General features: G+C 35.7%; 2 protein-coding genes across 6 annotated transcripts in view; one reads left to right on the top strand and one right to left on the bottom strand.

Moving 5' to 3' along the window:
* cfap91 (cilia and flagella associated protein 91) overlaps positions 1 to 1,225 on the bottom strand; it is a 57,182-nt gene extending 55,957 nt beyond the window's left edge. For 3 of the 5 annotated variants that reach the window (XR_015499199.1, XM_087267495.1, XM_087267497.1), the window contains exons 1-2: positions 1,104 to 1,225; positions 921 to 997 (exon numbers count right to left, since the gene is read on the bottom strand). Coding sequence is in view for 4 of the 5 variants with exons in the window: in XM_087267495.1 (XP_087123621.1) it covers positions 921 to 997; positions 1,104 to 1,191 (165 nt within the window). In the remaining variant the exon portion in view is untranslated. Of the gene's footprint in view, positions 1 to 799; positions 998 to 1,103 lie in introns of all 5 variants that reach the window. The other 2 variants (XM_087267496.1, XM_087267498.1) reach the window with 1 other exon arrangement.
* The window catches only part of LOC147842272 (uncharacterized), a 543,494-nt gene that overhangs the window by 452,035 nt on the left and 69,970 nt on the right, over positions 1 to 21,489 (top strand). The window lies entirely within an intron of this gene.

Below are 21,489 nucleotides of genomic sequence, written 5' to 3'. Positions count from 1 at the left end.
TGAACACTGAAATGTTTTTAAATGAGTTTCTTGAATGTGGGACAGCAGTTGGCACCAATTCTGTAGAATTAGGCACATATTAAAAAGGTTGTTATCGAAATTCTGCCAAATGTGAGTCTTATCTTATCTTGGACAAATATGTTTACACAATTTTATGTCAGTCAGAGTTGACAGTCCTCCTCAGACATGAACTCAGTTAACATGTGATTTTTTTTTTTTTAATTTGATTAATTTTTAAGAGACTGTATAATACAACTTAGAATACAGAAAAAGAGAACAGTTTTCTTTTTTTTATTTATTATTTTTTTTACTGGGACAATTGAAGTATGGACTTATTATTGCATTCTAAGTTCACACGTCAATTGTCCTAGTCACAAAACTCAATTACTCCTAGAGGAACGTTTTTTTGGGGGGTTCTACAATTGTTAACATTCAACGGAGGAAAACATGATGAACTTTCTTCAGCTTTATTTATTTATTTATTTATTTATTCATTTATTTATTTATTTAATTTGATTAAATACAAGAATAACAACATCATGCATTTAAGAAAAATACAATAACAAAATAATAAGAAAGAAGAGAGAGAGAGAGAGGATAAAAATTAAACCCTTAATCATTAAGAAAAAAGATTATCATAAGCTTTAAGAAACTTATTCTTCTTATTATTATTAAGCTTAAGAGATTCTATATTATGAATTTTATTTAGCGACTAGAGCACTCCAACGGACAATGACGTCAAAATCACTTGAGAAATGTCAGTTTAAGGTGTGAAAAATAAATATAACTTCTGCAGCACCTGAAGCATTACTGGCACGATGACCTCTGCTGGGTAACTTAATCGTGTGTAAGTTCGTTGTTTAGTGTATAATCACATTCACTCCAGGCTCTCTCCAGAGGTCTCCTTTCTGTCGTCTTACCATTCGATCAAGTGAAGCTTGAGCTCGGATGTTTTCTCTGCCGTGATCCACATCAGCTGACAGTGTATATACTGGATCTGAAAGGGTACCATCATTTAAATACATTTCCTTTATCGTGTAGCTTCATATAACATGTCTGTTTTGTTCTAATGATTTGGTACTAAGTTTTCACACGTAACTCACCGTACAAGTAATCATAAGTTCTCTGCTGCCTGAAACCCTTATTGCCCTCATTTTTCTTGTCAAATGTGCGTGTCACAGAGACGCTCATGTCTGCTTAAGCTTAGTTTTATTTGCAAAGCGATAGGGGCAACTGTTACCATGGAGATTTCAAACATCCGATCACCTCACTACCGCTATGACATCTCTAGGGGGCGGTCGGGTCGAGACACGAAATCAAAACATCACACAGTAAATTTATTTATATATTTATATATATATATATATATATATATATATATATATATATATATATATATATATATATATATATATATATATATATATATATATATATATATATATATTTATTTATTTATTTATTTATTTATTTATTATATTTTATTTATGAATTAAGTTATTTTTATTATTATTAGAGAGGTTTTTATAGCCTTCTTGTTTCTTGTAATTGAGGTCAAAAAATTATAAAATACTTTTAAATCTTTACAAAAAAAAAAAGGAGGGAGTAATAGATATTACTTTTGCAAAGTGTATGTGAAACTTCCCAAGAAAAATTTATTACTTCAAAAAAAAAAATTACTTCAAAGCATTATCGAGTGTATCATAACCAGTTTTACCCCTTGTAAATGTAGTTTTTCCAGTCTGGTGAATTGATTTATTAGCTTCTTTTTATTTATTTGTGATAACAGAAGCTTTATATGGGTTTGTATTTGTATCATGTCATGTGCAGAGAAACATTAGAGTAGTCTAAGTTTCCTGGTAGACCTATTTGATGCTTTGGTATCAACAATGATAATTACAGTATTAAAGAGTATACCTTTTAAAGACCATTGAGGATGATCCTCCCTTACAAAAGTTGCCAATATTGCAGGTCAGGTCTCCCCCCTCAGAATAAAATTAAATAAACAAATAAAAAAAACAGTAGCCTAAAGGTTAAAGTCAATAAAAGTTTTTTGGAGTCTGACATTAAAAAAGCTCACACAATTCCTTCATGTTGTCCTAAAACAAAATAGTTAATTAAGCAAGTCGTTAAACTTTACTAAACTTAAAATGTTTTACAAATTTAAGTGGATTAAACATGACACAATTAAGTTGTCCCTCTTAGGATAACTTAGGATTTGTGTTGTTTCAACTCATTTTAAATGAGTAATTTGAACAAGCAAAAGTCATTTTGAGTGGATGTAAATGGGTGCAGAGTCAGTGGTTGTGCTAATCATCCAAATGCCTTTAATTTGATGCTACAGCTGCTGGAAACCAGTGCAAATTGATGTTGTGGCATTTATTTGGTTCATTTAAGACCAACCTCAATGCCACAAACTAGATGCAGAGGTTTTATATTACTGACTGGAAAGCCTGCCAAGAGAGCATTAGAATAATCCAGTCTGAATATAACAAGAATCTACAGTAATAGCACGGCCTAATTTTCCTAACACTGATTAGTGATCCAATGTTCCTGGCTGCTCTGGAGGAATTTACGCTCGATGTCCCTAACTGGACGGAGAAGTTCTGATTAAATGCTGGGTTGGCTAAATAAGCAGTTTTGTCCTAGCAGGGTTGATTTGAAAGTTGTCATTCACCCAGAAAGAAAACTCAACCAAGCAGGTTGGAATGAGATAAATTGAGAGGCACTGGCATATCAGTGATGGAAAAAACATGTTTCTGAATGTCAAATTCTAGTAAGAATCTTCAAGCTTTCATAGAAGAGAAGAGAAATTGTCAGACTATCAAGCCTTTTGTTTTACAGTTGAAGTTTTTGTTGTCCCAAGTTGCTGAGCTGTTGATGTTTGCACTCCATTTATGATTTGCTCGTTCATTTTTTAAGAATATCGAGGACCACAATGGAAATAAGCCTGTGGCTTTTTTTCTTTTTCTTTTTTTTTTGTGTATTTTATCCTCAACAGTTTTTAAAATATGTATGAATTAGTCTAACTGGACTTGTTTGTATCTTTTTGGTAAAATTGTCAAATATAATCAATCAATCAATCAATCGATCAATCAATCAATCAATCAATCAATCAATATATTTCGTTTATACCTGTTTTATTCAGGATCATGAGTTCAGAGATTTTTTTTTATTTAAAATAATGTTTAATTTGGTGATATTCTCAGTATGCAATAACCATTGCTTGTCAACAGAGGTCCCCAAAAACAAATTAAAACTTGTGTACCCTATGAATAGCTGGTGTATTGTATCGTTTTGTCTTGACATTCTTTTGAAATGACACTACTATTTACTTTTGATTACTCTGTTAACTCTAGATTTGATTCTTTGTTTCCACCTTTGTTTATATGGGTCTTATACTATCTGAACCATGCTAAATTTGCAAACATTTAGTCATATTCACCTTGATTCATTCCCAGAGGAAACTTTACTTACTCAGAGATGGCTTTGCCATCATGAGTTTTCAGTTTACTGGAATAGTTCATTAGCAGTTTAAAACAATGTGCTGATTCCTAATAACAGTTTGTGACACGGCTGAAATCTCTTAATACTTGGTGATGATGCTGTGGTCTGCGTCATGCCATTTCCTCCCTATTGTAACACATCCTAAAGTGAAGGGAATCAATATAAACACATGTTTAATAATCACCAGCATGTGAACAATACACTTGTGAATTTAGTTTTTTTCAGCTTGTGGTTTGGTTGAACTGAAACTGCTTGCAACCCCGCTTGGTAGAACATTGTTCACTTGCTCTAATGGCATCTTTTGTCTACTGTTGTGATAGACTGAACAGAGAGGTGGTGAGATACATGCTCACACGCTCGCACAACAACCGAAAGTAACTCCTCCTAGTAGCTCCTCCATTACACTGCATTTCGCAGCAGATGATCTGATTTGCCGTAAGTGACACAGCCTTCACAGAACCATTTCAGTGCATTTTTTTTTTTTTTTTTTTTGTGGCTTGTGCTTTTTACTTATCACACATTAAACGTGTGTTTGTGTAGGTGTGTGTTCTGTTCAGAGAGAAACACAGCAGAGTTACCAACAAGCCTTTACTTTATTCAGCACATCACTTTTAGCATTTGAACACTTACCTGATTCAGAAAATGACTATGCCTTGATATCAAGATTTGGAGAGGTATCTAAATGTCATGTTTCAATATGAGGTGAAACATTTTTTTTTCTCAAAATCCATAAGGACCAATCTGTGTTCAGTTATTATTCATTTTAAAACTGAGTTGATACTTCAATGAAACATAAATCTGTAAAGAGCAACCTCAGAGCAAAACATGTTTTCCACTGGCCCACTTTAGCACAGGTGACTTCTGGGAAGATTCCTCGCAGATGTGAGTTGCTCACAATGTCATTCAGAAAAAAACAACAACAACACATTCTAAAAATAGAGTTTCCAAAAAGGCTTTTCAAAGTAAAAGAATAAAAGAACCATTTTGGCATCATGGATTTGGGAACAGTTGTTTTAAAACTTGAACATAGTACTTTTTAAAGAATTGTTAAGTATACATTTGACAAATAAATTATTATTATTATTATTATTATTATTATTATTATTATTATTATTATTATTATTATTATTATTATTATTTTGCTTGGTGTCAGGAACGTTTTGATAATATAAATATATTTTATTATATCTTTTTTTTAAACACTTTTGGCTCTAGAAGTTTCGATGGATGTTAAAGTCCCATGCGAAGCAGAAGTTGCAGAGACTTTTATGTCAGTATGTTTGTGTACTTCCAACTGAAACTTAATATTAAGTAGGGGACTGGGCTTTTTTTTTTGCGTATCATTACCTCATAGCAAGCTAACGATAAAAGGGTCGTGGTTAAGAATATTGGACAGAAGCTGTCAAACTGACATCAACAGAGAAGGAATGCCACTCCAAACTTAAAAGCAAATGAACAGACTTTGATTGAAAATTTGAACAACAAATTCTTTTTAATGGATTAACTATTAATTGTTAACCTAAACAATAACAATATGCGCTAGCAAAATAAAGATTTTTTAGCCAAATTTTGATCTCATAGAGACTTTGTAGAATGCAACGGCCACTAAAGCAACCGTCGTTACCCAATGAGGGGAACGAAAATGCTATGTGAAAATCTTTCATTGTGGGGATTTTTGTCAGAATTCAATCATCTAAAGAGTAATATAATGGGCCAATGAAATGCCAATGAGTTGGCGGCGTCAGCGTGCACGGCTGGCATCAGTTACAATTAATCTTGTATAAAGACGCAGCTTGTGCCACACCAAAACATCCATAGCTGAAAGAGCTTCTTACGGCTAACAGCTCAAACCCCACCCCCACCCCTGGGAACGAGGGTTACTTTAATAACCGTTGCGTTCCCTATCGGGAGGGGGAACTTCAATGCTATATGGAAAACTTCCACTATGGGGAAATCTATGAAAAATGGCACAATTACTGAACCTTACCAGGTTTCTAGTGAGACGTTATGACAAGCTACAGTATTAGTGCTCCTGCATCACCAACGTGTCCCCTGGCCCTTATTTACCACACTTATCTGAGAAGTTTTATAGGTTTAGATATATTTTTTAGCGAGTCGTAAAAATACACCTAGTCAATATCTAGGAATTTAAATTATGACAGTACATTGGGAAAGCGTGCAGTTCCCATGGGGAGGACACTGCAGAGGCCACTTGCTGCCCAAATGGGGAGACCTGGTGGCAAGAAAACACATGAAATAGCCCTGAGAAGGGGGAGTACTCACATGAAAAGATAGACGGGAAGACACAAGCCCGCCTAGGAGGGGGGACTACATCGTGGCTGAGTGAGCATATGGGATCGCGCATAGCAGGCACCTATACACAGAACGCGGACTGACCAGCGGGCATGCCATCCCAATGTAATGTGCCAACACCTGACTCTTCTGCGAATTCAGATGCTGGGGTTCTCTGAGAAACTCTGCAGGGTTTGCCAAGTGGGGAACTCAACTTACAAAGCAAGAAAGCACACATATTTCTGTGTTAGAGAGAAAGGCACAGCAAGCGTTTTACAACACCAAATCGAATTTCCTCATTCACCGGGGTTTCTCAGCACATGTGAGGAAATCGGCTACACTCAAAAGTAAAAATAATCTCAAAAATGTATAAGGTGTCACCCAGCCCGCATCTCTACAATGTCTGTTACAGAGGTGCCGTGTGCTAATGCCCAAGAGGATGTGCACTCTTAATAGAAACGGCTCACCCTGGCTTTGATAAGCGAGGGAGATGGCATCCACTGTTCAGTTGGTATGTTCCAACCTCTGTTTGGATATGGCACTTCCCTTTTGCCAATCACAGTAATGGATAAAGAGCTGCTCAGAGGATCTAATAGCTATGAGTACGTCTGTATAAATATGCAAAGCGTGAACAGGACACAGCAATAAAGGGGCTGGGTCTGCCTCCTCTATGAGCTGCGATTGCAGGTTCACTACTGTCTTATATAAACGCGGTAGGAACTTAGAGCACCTAGGTGGGCTGGGGTCTCAGGAAAATGTGAGAGTGGGTCGGCCCAAACTGCTAGCACATTTCGCTGACCGAAAATGTCTTCAGATACCTACTCGTAGGCATGGCTCGTTGAGGGTGCTCTAGCCTGGGTAATGATGTTAACCACCTAATTGGTAGGTCAACTAAGACCTCCGCACTCCATCTATGGATCACATGTGAGGTTGCAAATGGTGCCTGTCCCAGAGAAGAAGCTTCTTCCAGGGGATATGCCAGGGAGGGGCCATCACAAGGAGAGTTGAAATACAGGTCCGACTGAGCCAGAGAGGCGCAATAAACAGACGTGTTCCTCGTTCTCCCTGACTTTACACAGTATCTGTGAAAGTAGGCTCACTGGAGAAATGTGTATTATGCATGCCCCGGGGCCAGCTGTGTAGCCAGTGCACTAGAATGCACCCATAAAAGCTGGACAGCCGGAGGTGGAGACTCCATTTTCCCAGGCGAAACTGCCGTGGGAGTGCATGGGAAAAATGGGATGCAGCGATTCTGCCGCGTATGATGGGGGAGCAGACAGCAAGCGAGCTGAGACATGCAGTGAAAGCGGATACCCCCGGTGCGGGTGGTATACGCCAACATCGCTATGCTGTCTGTACTGATCAGCACTTGATTCCCCTCTAGCAACAGTAAAAAACAGCACAGCGCTAGACACACTTCCAACAGCTACAGGCAATTAAAACGCCAATGCAACCAGGTTCTTACTATGGGCCCGCAGCTGGATGCGTGCTACACATGGCCCCCCAGCGCGACTGGAAGCATCCATCGAAACAATGACATTGCCTGGGCGCAGGGTCCGTCATGAGGTTAAGGGCACGGCGACACAGCGAGTGACAGTCACCCAGTGTGCGCATGCGCATCTTGGGACCCGATCGTGAATCCAATCCTGAAGTGTTCTCATATGGAGCACCCGAGCGGCGAGACAGCGGATGCCATATGCTCCAGGAGCCTCTAAAATAATATCAGTGGAACCACAGTTTCTCTGTCAAACTCTCTCAGACAGGTCAGCATCGTCATGGTGATCGAGTCCAGCTCCAACCCGAGAAGAGAGATGCTCTGCACGGAGGCAAGCATGCTCTTTGCTCGGTTGACCTAAAGCTCCAATAGGTCAAGGTGCCAAAGCACCCTGTCTCTGTGCATAATAAATTGATCTCACGAGTGCCCTTAAATCAGCCATTTGAGATAATTGCATATGCAGATGTTCACAGGCTGAAGGGGTGCTAGGGCATCCTCTGTGAGCTTGATGAAAACCTGCAGAGATAGAGAGAGCCAGAATGAGAGGACTTGCACTGCCAGGGTTAACTTTTGAACACAAACCATTAGGGATGTAACGGTATTGTAAATACCGTCATACCGCAATATTAATTTTTTTCGATATTACCGAAGTCGCATGACTCGGTAAAACTTTAGGTCTTCTGAGAAAATTTGCTCAGGCGAATGAAGCGAACGGTAGGTAGCTGAAACTACATTTCCCATCAGCCCAGGCGTGGCCATAATCCTTTGCGGTCTGTTGTCGCTACAGATCCAGTAATGCGGAAATGGAGTGTGCTGCTAGTAGCGGAGATGAAAAAAAGATGGAAATGATCGAACCTAAAGCGGGTGTTGTTGCCGCACGCGTACTGAATAGCGGTGTTGTCGCGCGAGTTCTGATCAGCTGTGTTGTCACGCGCGTATTGTAAAGCGCCGAGGGGGGGTTGAGCGCGCATACTCAAGAGCGGTGTTGTCGCGCACCTACTGAAGGGCTGGACGGAGGTTGTGTCGCGTCGCGGGGGCACTTTTGATCGTTTTGGAAGGGCATTTTCTATCCAAGACTAAAAAGGGCATGTGCACTGCACATGTTGAGCCCTATGTGTGCACGTGCCTGCAAGTTAGGGAATACGACTAATAGCAGTCATGGGGACTGCAGAAACACAGCACACTGTTCAGATTGATGCAGACATTGACTTGTACCGCAAAGAGACCTTTAACTCACTCATGGTTTGTCCTCTTAAGTGGGGGAAAGACAATGCACAACGTTACCCACTGCTGTCAACATGGGCCAAGTCATATCTCTGTCCCAGAAACCTCAGTCCCAAATGAGAGGGTTTTTTTCTGTTGCAGGGGACATTGTAAATACCCAGAGATACCAGCTTTTACCAGATTATATTTATATGATAATTTTCCTTTAAACCCATCTCTATCTAAGTGAGTGAGTGAGTGATTAAATGTTGAATGTGATGAGTTTTCAACACTACTAAATTGAAACTTTATTTTTTTTACATGGTTTAATAATTTTTTGTTATTAAAATTGAAGTTAGTGTTTCAAAGCTTACAGATAGATGGCTAATTTGTATGTCATTGACACTTTTGGCACTTTTTTGGAGTATTTTCAAAAGTTTTGTTTTTCCTGTAAATGATTCAATAAATACCGTACCGTGACATTCATACCGAGGTATTACCGTACCGTGAAATTCTGATACCGTTACATCCCTACAAACCATAGATTTGATGGTGGTCTGGAAGTATGGAGCTTGAATTACAAGTCGTGATCTTAACTGCTCAGCAGACATGCCACCGCAGTGATGGCATGCACTGCCCGCTAGCCCCGCACAACAGGCTGGAGCATCCAGAAATGCACAGTCGGAGTGTTGTCTTGAATAAGACGTGCTCCACAACCGTGTTGCTCTTTTAGAAAAAAAGACTTACCGCTCTGGAGGACCAAACCCAAAAAACACCAGTGAGAAACCATCTGCCGACGCGTAACGCACACTCTGGACCGGGAGAAGCAGCCTGCTTTCTTATTCTCTATTTACCTGTGAAGATTCACTTGGAGAAAACCCTCAAAGACTCTCTGAGAAGCTTAGTGAAAGGCTCTGAAAGCGAAAAGGATGTCTTGGCATGGCACAAGCTGTGTCTTTATGCAAAATGAATTGTAATTGACACCAGCTGTGCATGCTGACGTGGCTAACTCTTTGGCATTTCATTGGCTTACTCTTTCAGGTAATTGAATTCTGACGAAATACCTATAGTGGTTGTTTTCCACATAGCATTGAAGTTCCCCTCCCGATGGGGAACCAAAGATCATGAGAGAATTTTTATGTTCTATTCCATTTCCTTTTTTTACTTTAACAGATCATCAAAGAACATTTTTAGCTGAAACTGCGATCCCTGAAATTATTAATTGCAACATTTTTTTTAATGATTGGCATCTCTCTGAGAAAAAAAAAAACATATATATGAAGTGTTTCCTGACAATTCAATAAGGTCTTATGAAACAAAATGGCCAGCTCAGTGGAGCAATCAGAACATTATACATTATACTATACATTATTATTACCTTCAATCCACAGCCTCAGCAAACAGTCTTGAATGCATTCATGCCAGTGGATTACTGCGACATAATGACAGTTTATGCATTAGCTTACATCTGAGCTGACGTTTGTTTACATCCGAAAGGGAAGTTTGTATTGTTATTCGGAATAGTACTTGTGGTTCCCCTAAATGCTGTAACTTATATAAAAACAATAATGTTGCCTTTAATCTAAATTGGCAGGGTAGCGACTACAGGTCGTTACCTTTGAATGTTCATAAGAAAACATTCATGATCCAGACTGTATTTTAAGTATAATACTTAAAATAAAATAAGGTCTGGATCATGAATGTTTTCGGGGGAACCACAAGTACTATTCCGAATAACAATACATAATTATAAGGTTCTATCTCAATTCAATTCAACTGTTTATTGTCATGTGCACAGTAAGGAAACACGTTTCCCTGTACAATGAGATTCTTACTTTGCAGTCCACAGTGAAGTCATACACACAACATACACATCATACACAACATACACATATATACACAGAAGTGACTGAAGTATGATTATAAAATGTAAGTATATAAATATTTATGAAAGTAAACAATATATAAAACTGATTTAAGTAATGAAACAGATGTAAACAATGTACAGTGGTTCTTAAATTGTGCTTATTATGCAAAAAGTGCCCAGTGCAATAGGCTTATGTGCAAAACATAGTGCAAACTGGGATGGAGAATGTAATGTTGTACTGAGCAGAAAAAGAGACTGTTTTGTGCATTGGTTATCTGTTTAGAAGTCTGATAGCTGATGGGAAGAAAGAGTTCTTGAGTCTGGCAGTCCTGCATCTCACACTCCTATACCTCCGCCCTGAGGGTAGGAGTGTGAATAATCTGTGTTGTGGGTGAGTGGGGTCTTTCAGGATGGAGGCAGTTCTCTTGTGGACTCTGTGATGGTTGATAGTCTGCAGAGAAGGCAGTGGGGACCTGATGATCTTCTCTGCAGTCCTCACCACTCTCTGCAGACGTTTGCGGTCCTTTACAGTAGTGTTGCCATACCATACAGTAAGGCAGTTGGTCAGGATGCTCTCAACCACACAGCTGTAAAAGTTGCTGAGGATCTTAGATGACAGACCGAGTTTCCTTAGCTTCCTTAGGAAGTACAACCGCTGTTGTGCTTTCTTGACCAGCTGGGTGGTGTTCAGTGTCCAGGTGAGGTCCTCACTGATGTTGACCCCTAGGTATTTAAAACTGCTCACTCTTTCCACTTCAAGTTCGGGGATAAATAGTGGCCGATGAGTTCTCCTTTCTTCCTCCTTTCTTTCCTCATGCCCACTATCATCTCCTTGGTCTTGTCTGGATTGAGGGTGAGGTTGTTGTCATCTCACCATGTCACTAGACTGGCCACCTCCTTCCTGTTCTGCTTCATCTCCCTCAGTGATACATCCTATCACTGCAGTGTCATCCGCAAACTTAATGATGGTGTTGTTCTTGTGAGATGTGACACAGTCATGTGTGAATAAAGTGTAGAGGATGGGGCTTAAAACACATCCATGTGGGGTGCCGATGTTGGTGAGGATGGTGCTTGAGCTTTTATTTCCAATCCTGACAGATTGTGGTCTGCCAGTGAGGAAATCTAAGAGCCAGTCACAGAGTTTGGAGTGTAGTCCGAGTTCAGACAGCTTGTGGGTGAGTTTATGGGGGATAACCGTGTTGAATGCGGAACTGTAATGGATAAAGAGCATCCTGATATATATATATAAGTCGTTTACATTTTAAGACTTTTAATTTGGAAAAACAAATGTTACAAACATACTGTTTGCTATGGTATGCAAAAACGTTAAAGCTCATTATCTCAAAATCATCCAGAACGCAGATAGAACCTTATAATTCCAAGGTGACTTATTGTTTGCATACTTATTTTTAGGTCGTAACATATTATTTTCAACATTTCAGTATTGATGTACAGTTGAAGTCAGAATTATTAGCCCCCCTTTGATTTTTTCATTTTTAAATATTTCCCAAATTATGTGCACAGTATGTCTGATATTTTTTTTCTTCTTCTGGAAAAAGTCTTATTTGTTTTAATTTGACTGGAATAAAAGCAGTTATTAATTTTTAAAGCCATTTTAAGGACAAAATTATTAGCCCCTTAAAGCTAATTTTTTTCCCAATAGTCTACAGAACAAACCATTGTTATACAATAACTTGCCTAATTACCCTAACCTGCCTAGTTAAACTAATTAACCTAGTTAAGCCTTTAAACGTCACTTTAAGCAGCATAGAAGTGTCTTGAAAAACATCTAGTAAAATATTATTACTGTCATCATGGCAAAGATTAAATAAATCAGTTAATATAAATGAGTTATTAAAACTATTATGTTTAAAAATGTATTGAAAAAATCTTCTCACCGTTAAACAGAAATTGGGGAAAAAAATAAAGAGGGGGGTTAATAATTTAAAGGGGCTAATAATTCTGACTTCAACTGTTCATTTAAATAGTGTTAAAAAATAAAAGTACTAATGATTATTTTAGAGACATACAAATGAACTTGTATGAATACTAAAATTGTACCATTAATATTTTAATTATATTGTATTTATTTGGCATTGTCACCGTGACTGTTTTATTTACCTTATCACATTATTTAGCTCAAATTTATAATAAAAAGGTGAAGCACCAAAAGCAACACATATTAAAATGAGTTTAACCCTAATTTGGCTAATGTTGATATCCATGAATTTTCTAGTGTACCTTTTTACAAGAGAGGCTAGAAGCTCTACATTATTGTGTTGTCGCTTTTTCTTTTAGTTCAACTTGGCTACAGTTTTTAATTGAAAACTTTAACAGATTCCTATTTTTTTCTAATAATGTAATATGATTTAATAAATATGTATCTTAAAAATAAGAATTATTTCAAATTTCTTTATTTTAAATCTTTAGAAAATATTTTTGGTACATCAAAAGTATAGTATATAGTATATAGTATATAGTGTATATAGTGCTTAAAATGTCACTAAAATATAGTATTTAAATCAAATAAATAAATTAAAAATGAGTCTAATACTGCAAAAAGGGGCTATTTCTGTGTGGAGTTTGCATGTTTTCCCAGCGTTCACGTGGGTTTCTTCCAGGTGCTCCAGTTTTCCCTATAATTCCAAAAACATGCAGTACAGGTGAATTGGGTAAGCTAAAATTGTCCATAGTGTATGTATGTAAATGAGTGTGTATAGGTGTTTCCCAGTGATGGGTTGCAGCTGGAAGGGCATTCGCCGCGTAAAAATCATACACTGGATAAATTGGCGTTTCATTCCACTGTGGCGACTCGTGATTAATAAAGCGACTAAGCCGAAAAAAAGACCCCCCCTTTCAGCAGGCTGGCTATAGGGGCCTGCACTTAAAGTCACATTGTTAAAATGCAGTGTTGAATTTTCAACATCAAAACACAGCAGAGATCAGAGTAATTAAAGTATTTTCATGTGCAGTGCGGGACTGTTATTACATTCTCACTGTAAATATTTGTACTGTAAAAAAACTTCATTTGTATGGCTACTAGCAGCAGTGCTCAGAAAAAGCTGTGTAGCAAGTTGCCAAACAATTTTAGTTGAGTCATCTTTTGCAGTGTATAGAGGTTGAGTTAAAAGATCTAAAAATCTATATAGGGTATTGATCAAAAGATTGCAAGTCATACAAGTATATTCATGATATACAGTGGGCAAAATAAGTATTCATTTGAGAGTCGTGTTAAAGCTGCCACCACAAAAAAAAGCCTTTAATATAAAGTATTGAATACGTTTCAGTAGTTCAGGATATATTTCTTGCGTCATTTCATCATTACACATAACAATCTTTTCAGATTTGTTTTGTTTTGTTATATTTGCGTGTGTATTGTTTGGGTTTTTATCAAAATCTGGTTCAATTTCATGTCAACAGCTCCTTTAGAAATATTATTCACAGAAAAATCATGATGTGTTCAATACTTATTTTCCCCAACTGTAAATAACTATGCATTACAGTTTACAGCACATTATAGTAATACAGTAAGAAATTTCAGTATTTTAGTTCCTTTATTCTGTAAGTTTAAGCATCATCAGTCATCATACAAAATATATTTTATTAAACTGTTATTCTAACACCAACATACTGCATAAACAATGTGATCAGGCTGAACACACTCAGGATTGACAGCTAAAGCTAATGCTGTAAATATTGTTCATGTTTTTTTTTTTTTCCAAGATCAGTTATTATTAGTTCATGTTAATGTTTAGCCTAGATGTGTTTATATTAATGCTTGGCCTGCTTTTTGACTCTCCAAGGGATAAGTGACTTGCATTTTACCAATCACAAGGGACCACAGTTTCCGGTTCAAAATCTTCTTTTAATTTCCCTTGAAGAAAAAAAAATCCCCGATGGCCTGAGGGTGAGTCAATTTAAAGAGATAGTTCACACAAAAATGTAATTCTGTCTTTATTTACTCACCCTTAACTGGTTGAAAAAAGCTATTTGAGCTTCTTCTGTCAAACACAAACGAAAAATACTTTGAAAAATGCTGGTTACTACCGCCCATTATCTTCCATAATTAGTATATAGTATATATAAGTCAATAGGTCAACCAGCGTTCATCCAAAAATATCTTCTTTTGTGTTCAACACAAGAAAGAAACTTATAAAACCACAAAAGGAAGACTGTAAATGATGAGGTCATTTTCATTTTGGTTGGAAATATCTCTTTAAAGAATTTAAAACAAAACATTTTTTTTTTTTGCTCGCATTGCTAGTTTTGCGGTGAACAATTCATCTGTGCATGTCATTAACCCTTTACCTGCCTGCTCTACTAAATGGTTGACCATATTTTGACTGTTTTAAATAATGACTGTTAAAGTCTTTTAAAGAATGACTGTTAAATAATGTAGTTTTCACTACACAGAATTGTTGGTTTACAAAAAAAAATGTTTTATTTTGAATATATTTTAATTTATATATTTATATATATTGCTTCTCTTGATTTTTCCTCTTTTTTAAATTTGTATTTTTCTATATTATAAATTTGAGAGTTCTAGTTTTTGGGCCATTATCATGTGCTATTTTGTTAGATAAGCTCCAGATTTGGCTTCAGTTCTGACTAACCTAATATATATGTGCAAAAATAATATTATATACTTTCCTAACAAAAATATGAATAAAAAATAGATTTGTGAGGGGTGTACTTATACAGTATATGCTGAGCACTGTATGTATTAATTCCAGCATTGAGTCTGTTAACTAGCGACATAGGGGTAAAGAAATGCAATTAAAAAAAATGTTCTTGGTGAGGCAGTTAAAATGTTCAGAAAAAAATGGTTTGCTCTTCTAATCTTATTTGAAATATGAAAATACACTTGCTGTTTTATCATCTTTTCCAGTTAAATTGTCAGATTTTCTTTGGAATTGTTTTGACAACAAACAGAAATGCTGAGAAGGAGGAGTCTGTTAGGGGTTAATAACTCTCCCCAAACCCCTTTCCCGATCTTTCTAAATAAAACGCCTACCTGACTACCTCCATTCAACTTACTTTAGGAAAAACAATAGTCAATTTCTCTAGGAACTGCATCACAATAGAGTGGAGGAACTATGACGTCACCTTGTAGGCCAATTGGTTGCCAAAGTTAAACTGGTTCCCTCGATAAAATTCTTATAGGATTTTCTCATAAGCTTTTGAGAGATTGTAAATAATAAGCTCTGTGTTCCAACACTGTTCATTACACTTACATGTTTTGTCCAACTGGATAATCCTCACACGAAAATAACACTTTAACACTTTTAAATAGCACCTTTTAGCTCTTAAATACAAACACAAGAACCGAAAAGCTAACATTACACTCAAAATTTGTTTTTCTTGAATTCTTGAGATTTCCACTTACATTTGTTAAAAGTGTTAAGTTAACTTAATCAATTTGTGTTGAGACAATATGAATGAATTGTGTGGATCTCTGCATTTTTTTTACAGGCTAACAGACTACAGTGCCTTCAGGGGGCTTGCCTGTGACGTCAGCATCACTCTCCTACAGACAACCTTTCAGGCTTATTTTTAGAAATATGGTCCATGACAAAGATTTACTTTCTCGGTTTGTTATATTATAATCCACACTATATATTATAAAGAAGTGCAAATATGCCAAATATTCCGTGCCTGATGGATATGGTTTTTATATGGGAAATACATTTGTTTTGCTTCACGGTTGTTGTAAAAGTTTTAAAACACATACTGTATGTTTTATTTAATGTGCCTACATAATATTATCATAATACATATTTAAGTTAGTGTATCTCTCGTGTGCACACAGCCCGCTTACCTTAGTAACAGACGACAGAAATGAGGCATAAGGGACAAGTCCATCAAATGCCTGTTACATAATGGACACAGAACAACATTCAATATTATTTTTTGTCAAAAACGTACAACAAAATGCAGCAAACAGTCACATATGCTATACATTTAAGGAGGAAGTGTAAATTTTGCAGTTATGTTCAGTTAAAGAAAAAATAAATGATGAAAAATCAATTGATCACATTACAATGACAGTTAATATTTATGTATCATTACAAATTTATTTACACATTTGCATTACTGAAAGCAGGAAAGAGACAGGCTTTACTGCATGGTAGTATCTTCATATTATCGTTAAATTAAAATAAATGATCAACAAATTAAATTAATCCTGACGGTATCTACAAGAAGGCATTATCTACACACAATATGAATTCCCAATTAAAAAAAAATACTACAAACTATAAAGTACCATTTATGAAAATATTATAATATTATAAAATAACAGACAAAACAAAATTCCCAATGTGAGCGAGCTGCGTTCCAGACCAGTTCAGCTCAATGACGTATAATGTGTCCGACACCGCTTGTAAGCGCATTTAGCAACTTGATAGCAATCGTCCTTTTAAAGAAGTTTAGCCAATTTAAAGAATCAAGAGTGTGATTTAACTCATGTTTTTTATGTCATAGAATAAAATGTCAAAGTTGAGTTTGTGTTGCACGAACATTGTTTTTAAGCGATTTAATCGAAATCCCATAAAAAAAAAAACATTGATTTTGGGACTGAGGAACCAGAACTGCTAAAATGCTAACTTGCTTCCACGTTTTTGCATTCAGATTGACGTCATAGTTCCTCCTGTCTATAATAAAAAAAAATTAAGGTTGCAACTTCCAGATCATGGGCACTTTAATATCAGATTTTCATTTTGAGATGAACTAGCCTTTTGATGACCTACATTTACAATATTAATATTCATCTGTTTACTCGCACAATATGCCATCATATCATGTGTGGTCATCAAAATAAACCAAGCTTAAGCTTAAAACCACAGCACCAAGACACTGAGGACCCCAGAAGACCACAGCTTTGCATGCTGATAGAATAGGAAAACCACAGTACAGTACATTTATTATTAGTCTCAGATTATATTTTCCTTTTATAATAATTCCCTGTTGAACTTCCTCTGCCACCTGCTGCCAGCTCATCCTCAAACATTGTCAGCACGATGACTGTTCTTTCCAAACTAATAATAACCCTGCTAATAATAATAAGTGGATTTTCTTAGCGCATGAAACAATTTGTGCTTGCACACATGCAATGTTTCTCATATTGTTTGATTTAAGCTATTTTTATATAAATGACGTAAAGTTAGAACAGAAGTGAACACAGTAGCACCACAAACACTTTGGGTGTTTGTGTGAGGGGGGAGGTGTTGAAAATGAAGCTTTTGTTATATGTCAGCAGAAAAAGGTCAATTGTGACTGCAGTGCAGATTGCAGAGAGCGTGTGCATTTTAATCCGTATCGCTTCATCTCACCACACCAGCACACACATATGATCTGACAACGGCTAATATCTATATGTGATTGGAGGGGGGCATGGCTAACCACATCCTGTGTATCTTTGAATTTTGCACAACATCTGCACAAAAAATTCACTGACAGTGCTGTTTTTTTAGAACCTCAATACAACAAACAAGGCCTGTCCAGCAACCGAAATCTTCAGAATCTGCCAAATTATGCTTTGCGATGCAAGAAAAAATACAAAAGCCACTTAATTAATTTAATCTTCATTAGCTCGTCCAAAAATCAACATTTAAATGGCATTTACCCGAATGGTTCCAAACTTTTATGAGTTTATTTAATTCTGTTGAATTCAAAAGAAGACATTTTGAAGAATTAAGAGAAGTAGGAAAAACAAATACTATGGAAGTCAATGGTTACAGGTTTCTTGCTTATTTCTAAATATCTTCTCTTTTGTTCATCAGAAGAAGGAAAGTGTAACTACACACGACATGACAAGATTCCATCGTCAAGCAATTAGTGTGTCCGCACCAAACATGGGTCATCAGAAACATTTAAATACTAGCTATTCATTTCAATGTCAGCCAACCATCAAAACCTAATGAAATGGTAAGCGTTATAATCAAATTAATACACATTTAACCTATTTAACGTTATAGACTGAGTGACTGATGTTGTTGGGTTTCACTGAGTCACAGTTCTAACTTTCAGTTTCAAACTGTTTGCTATAGTTATTTTATTTTCAGGATCTGAGGTGAACTTTCTGCTTGTGCTTTCAGTATGGTACTAAATGCAATTTAAATTGGTGTTCAAGCTCACATTAGTAGCATTTAACACTGAATAAAGGACATAATCAGTACCTGAGGAGATTATTGTCATAGTAGATCACGCTGTTGTTTTGCCACAAAGTTGCTGAAATAGAAACTGTTTCTAAAATTTCCTTTTTAAAATTTCACGACCCTTCACTGTCGTGGCTAGTCAGAACCAAAACTTTTTTTTTTAACATGAAAAAGATCGCTTTTATCACATGTTGCAGCACTGTGTAATGTGTATTATAGTACATGATAACATCATTTTCAGTTTTGGGTGAACTATCTTTTTAAAAAATGTATATTATAATTATTATTATTATTATTATTATTAATTTTATTAATATTATTTATAATTTATTTTTGAATGTGTGAATTATTATCATTATTATTATTCATTCATTAATTTTCTTTTCGGCTTAGTCCCTTTATTAATCTGTGGTCGCCACAGAGGAATGAACCGCCAACTTATCCAGCACGTTATTACGAAGCGGATGCCCTTTCAGCCGCAACCCATCTCTGGCAAACATCTACACACACACACATTTACACTCATACACTACGGACAATTTAGCCTATCCATTTCACATGTACTGCATGTCTTTGAACCTGAGCACCCGGAGGAAACCCACGCGAATGCAGGGAGAACATGCAAACTCCACACAGAGTTTTATTTCGAGTAGAATAAAAGCAGTTTTTAATTTTTTAAACACCATTTTAAGGACAAAATTATTAGCCTCTTTAAGCTATTTTAGTTTTCAACTGTATACAGAACAAATCATCGCTATAGAATAACTTGCCTAATTACCCTAACCTGCCTAGTTAACCTAATTTACCTATTTAAGCCCTTAAATAACACTTTAAGCTGTATAGAAGTGTCTTAAAAAATCTAGTCAAATATTATGTACTGTCATCATGGCAAAGATAAAATAAATTAGTCAATATAAATTAGTTATTAAAAATATTTTGTTTAGAAATGTGTTGAAAAAAATCTTCTCTCCATTAAACAGTAGTTGGAGAAAAAAATAAACAGGGCAGCTAATAATTCAGGGGGGCTAATAATTCTGACTTCAACTGTATGTGTGTTTTGATGGACTTTTTTTTTTTTTTTTCGTTAAACCCATATGAACTGCATACTGCCTAATGTTGGCAAGAATGCTCTTGTAAAAGTGATTTTTAATGTCTGCGTGCTTTTCCTGGTAAAATAAAAGTTACTATATATATATTTTATCCATTATAGTTTCGGACCCTATTGCCGTTCATTGCATTGCAAAAGCGGTTAACATTCCTTTGTATTGAGCAAATCATGTGTTTGACACAATGGCACATAGTTGTTATTAACTTTTAATGGTTTTGCTAATTTAATGTCTAGGTTTCTGTAATAATGGTGTCTTACAAAATAGGATATTTCCCTGTGGGCCATGGCAAATAGTCCAATGTCTCATACTTCAAATATTAATTTCAACATACATTTGTGCCATTGTAGACAGTTATAAAAATGTCCTTAAATAATTTAAAATTTTATTTGAAGTTATACTTAAAAGAGTAAAAACTGTCAGTGCTGATAACCCAGTGGTTTGTTAATGTGCTGATATATAGCACAACACCAGTCTTGGTGACAAGAAATCGAATCCTGGCATGTGGACCTTGCCCAATCCCATTCCCTTCTCTCTCTCCCACTTCATTTACTGTCATCCTGTTGTTTAAACACATAAAAAAGGACTGAAAACTGCTGGGGAACCATTGCTCACACAAGAACCAAGAATAAGGAGATACATGCATAGCTGGGTGAAAGAATACCTAAAATAGACGGAAATTTTTTTTTCATATTGTATCAATGCCACTTGTTGCTTGTTCTCTTTATTAAAATTACCTTTTTTTCTCCCCAGAACATATATGATTATCTAAAGGCAGCTTTCCCCCATTGTTGACGTGTGATTGTTGCTTTTCAGCCCTCCCTAGTGTGAGTCGCAGTAAACCTAACAGTCATGAAAGAACCGTTAAACTCATCGCTTAATCATCACGACAAAATGAATGAACATCTACGTAAAACAAACAAGCCTGAGTTCTCGTGTTGAAACACTATGACTAAACTAAATAAGAATTTTGTAACTATTATATCATTATTATTCATTATTCATATCTGCCCATTTTCTAGAAACACTGTTTACAATGAATAGTTCATTGTAAATATGAATAAGAAATAGAAATATGAATAAGATACTTCATTGTATTGATGGTTCCATGGGGACCTTTGAACCTTTAAATTACACAAAAGAAAATAGAGATAAGTTGCTAAAATGGAACCAAAAATGGTTCTTCATTGGCATAATTTAAAATGACCATTTGGGAATCTTTTTTACTGGCAATATACTAATATACAGTTAAAGTTAGAATTATTAGCCCCCTTTTAATTTATATATATATATATATATATATATATATATATATATATATATATATATATATATATATATATATATATATATATATATATATATATATATTTATATATATTTCCCAAATGATGTTTAACAGAGCAACAAAATTTTCATAGTATGTCTGATAATAATTTTTCTTCTGGAGAAAGTGTTATTTGTTTTATTTTGGCTAGAATAAAAGCAGTTCCTAATTAAAAAAAAAACATTTTAAGGTCAAAATTATTAGACCCTTTAAGCAATTTTTTCGATAGTCTACAGAACAAACCATCGTCATACAATAACTTGCCTAATTACCCTAACCTGTCTAGTTAACCTAATTAACCTAGTTCAGCCTTTAAATGTCACTTTAAGCTGTATAGAAGTGTCTTGAAACATATCTAGTAAATTATTATTTACTGTCATCATGGCAAAGATAAAATAAATCAGTTATTACAAATGAGTTATTAAAACTATTATGTTTAGTTTAAAAAAATCTTCTCTTCGTTAAACAGAAATTGGGGAAAAAATAAACAGGGGGCTAATAACTCTGACTTCAACTGTATATAAACCCAAAATAAT

This window comes from Danio rerio, chromosome 9 (genome assembly GCF_052040795.2).
Source record: "Danio rerio strain M-AB ecotype USA chromosome 9, GRCz13ab, whole genome shotgun sequence".
In the NCBI taxonomy this organism is placed as follows: domain Eukaryota; kingdom Metazoa; phylum Chordata; class Actinopteri; order Cypriniformes; family Danionidae; genus Danio; species Danio rerio.
Note: the sequence above shows the minus strand (reverse complement) of the source record. Positions and strands in the feature narration are given on the sequence as shown.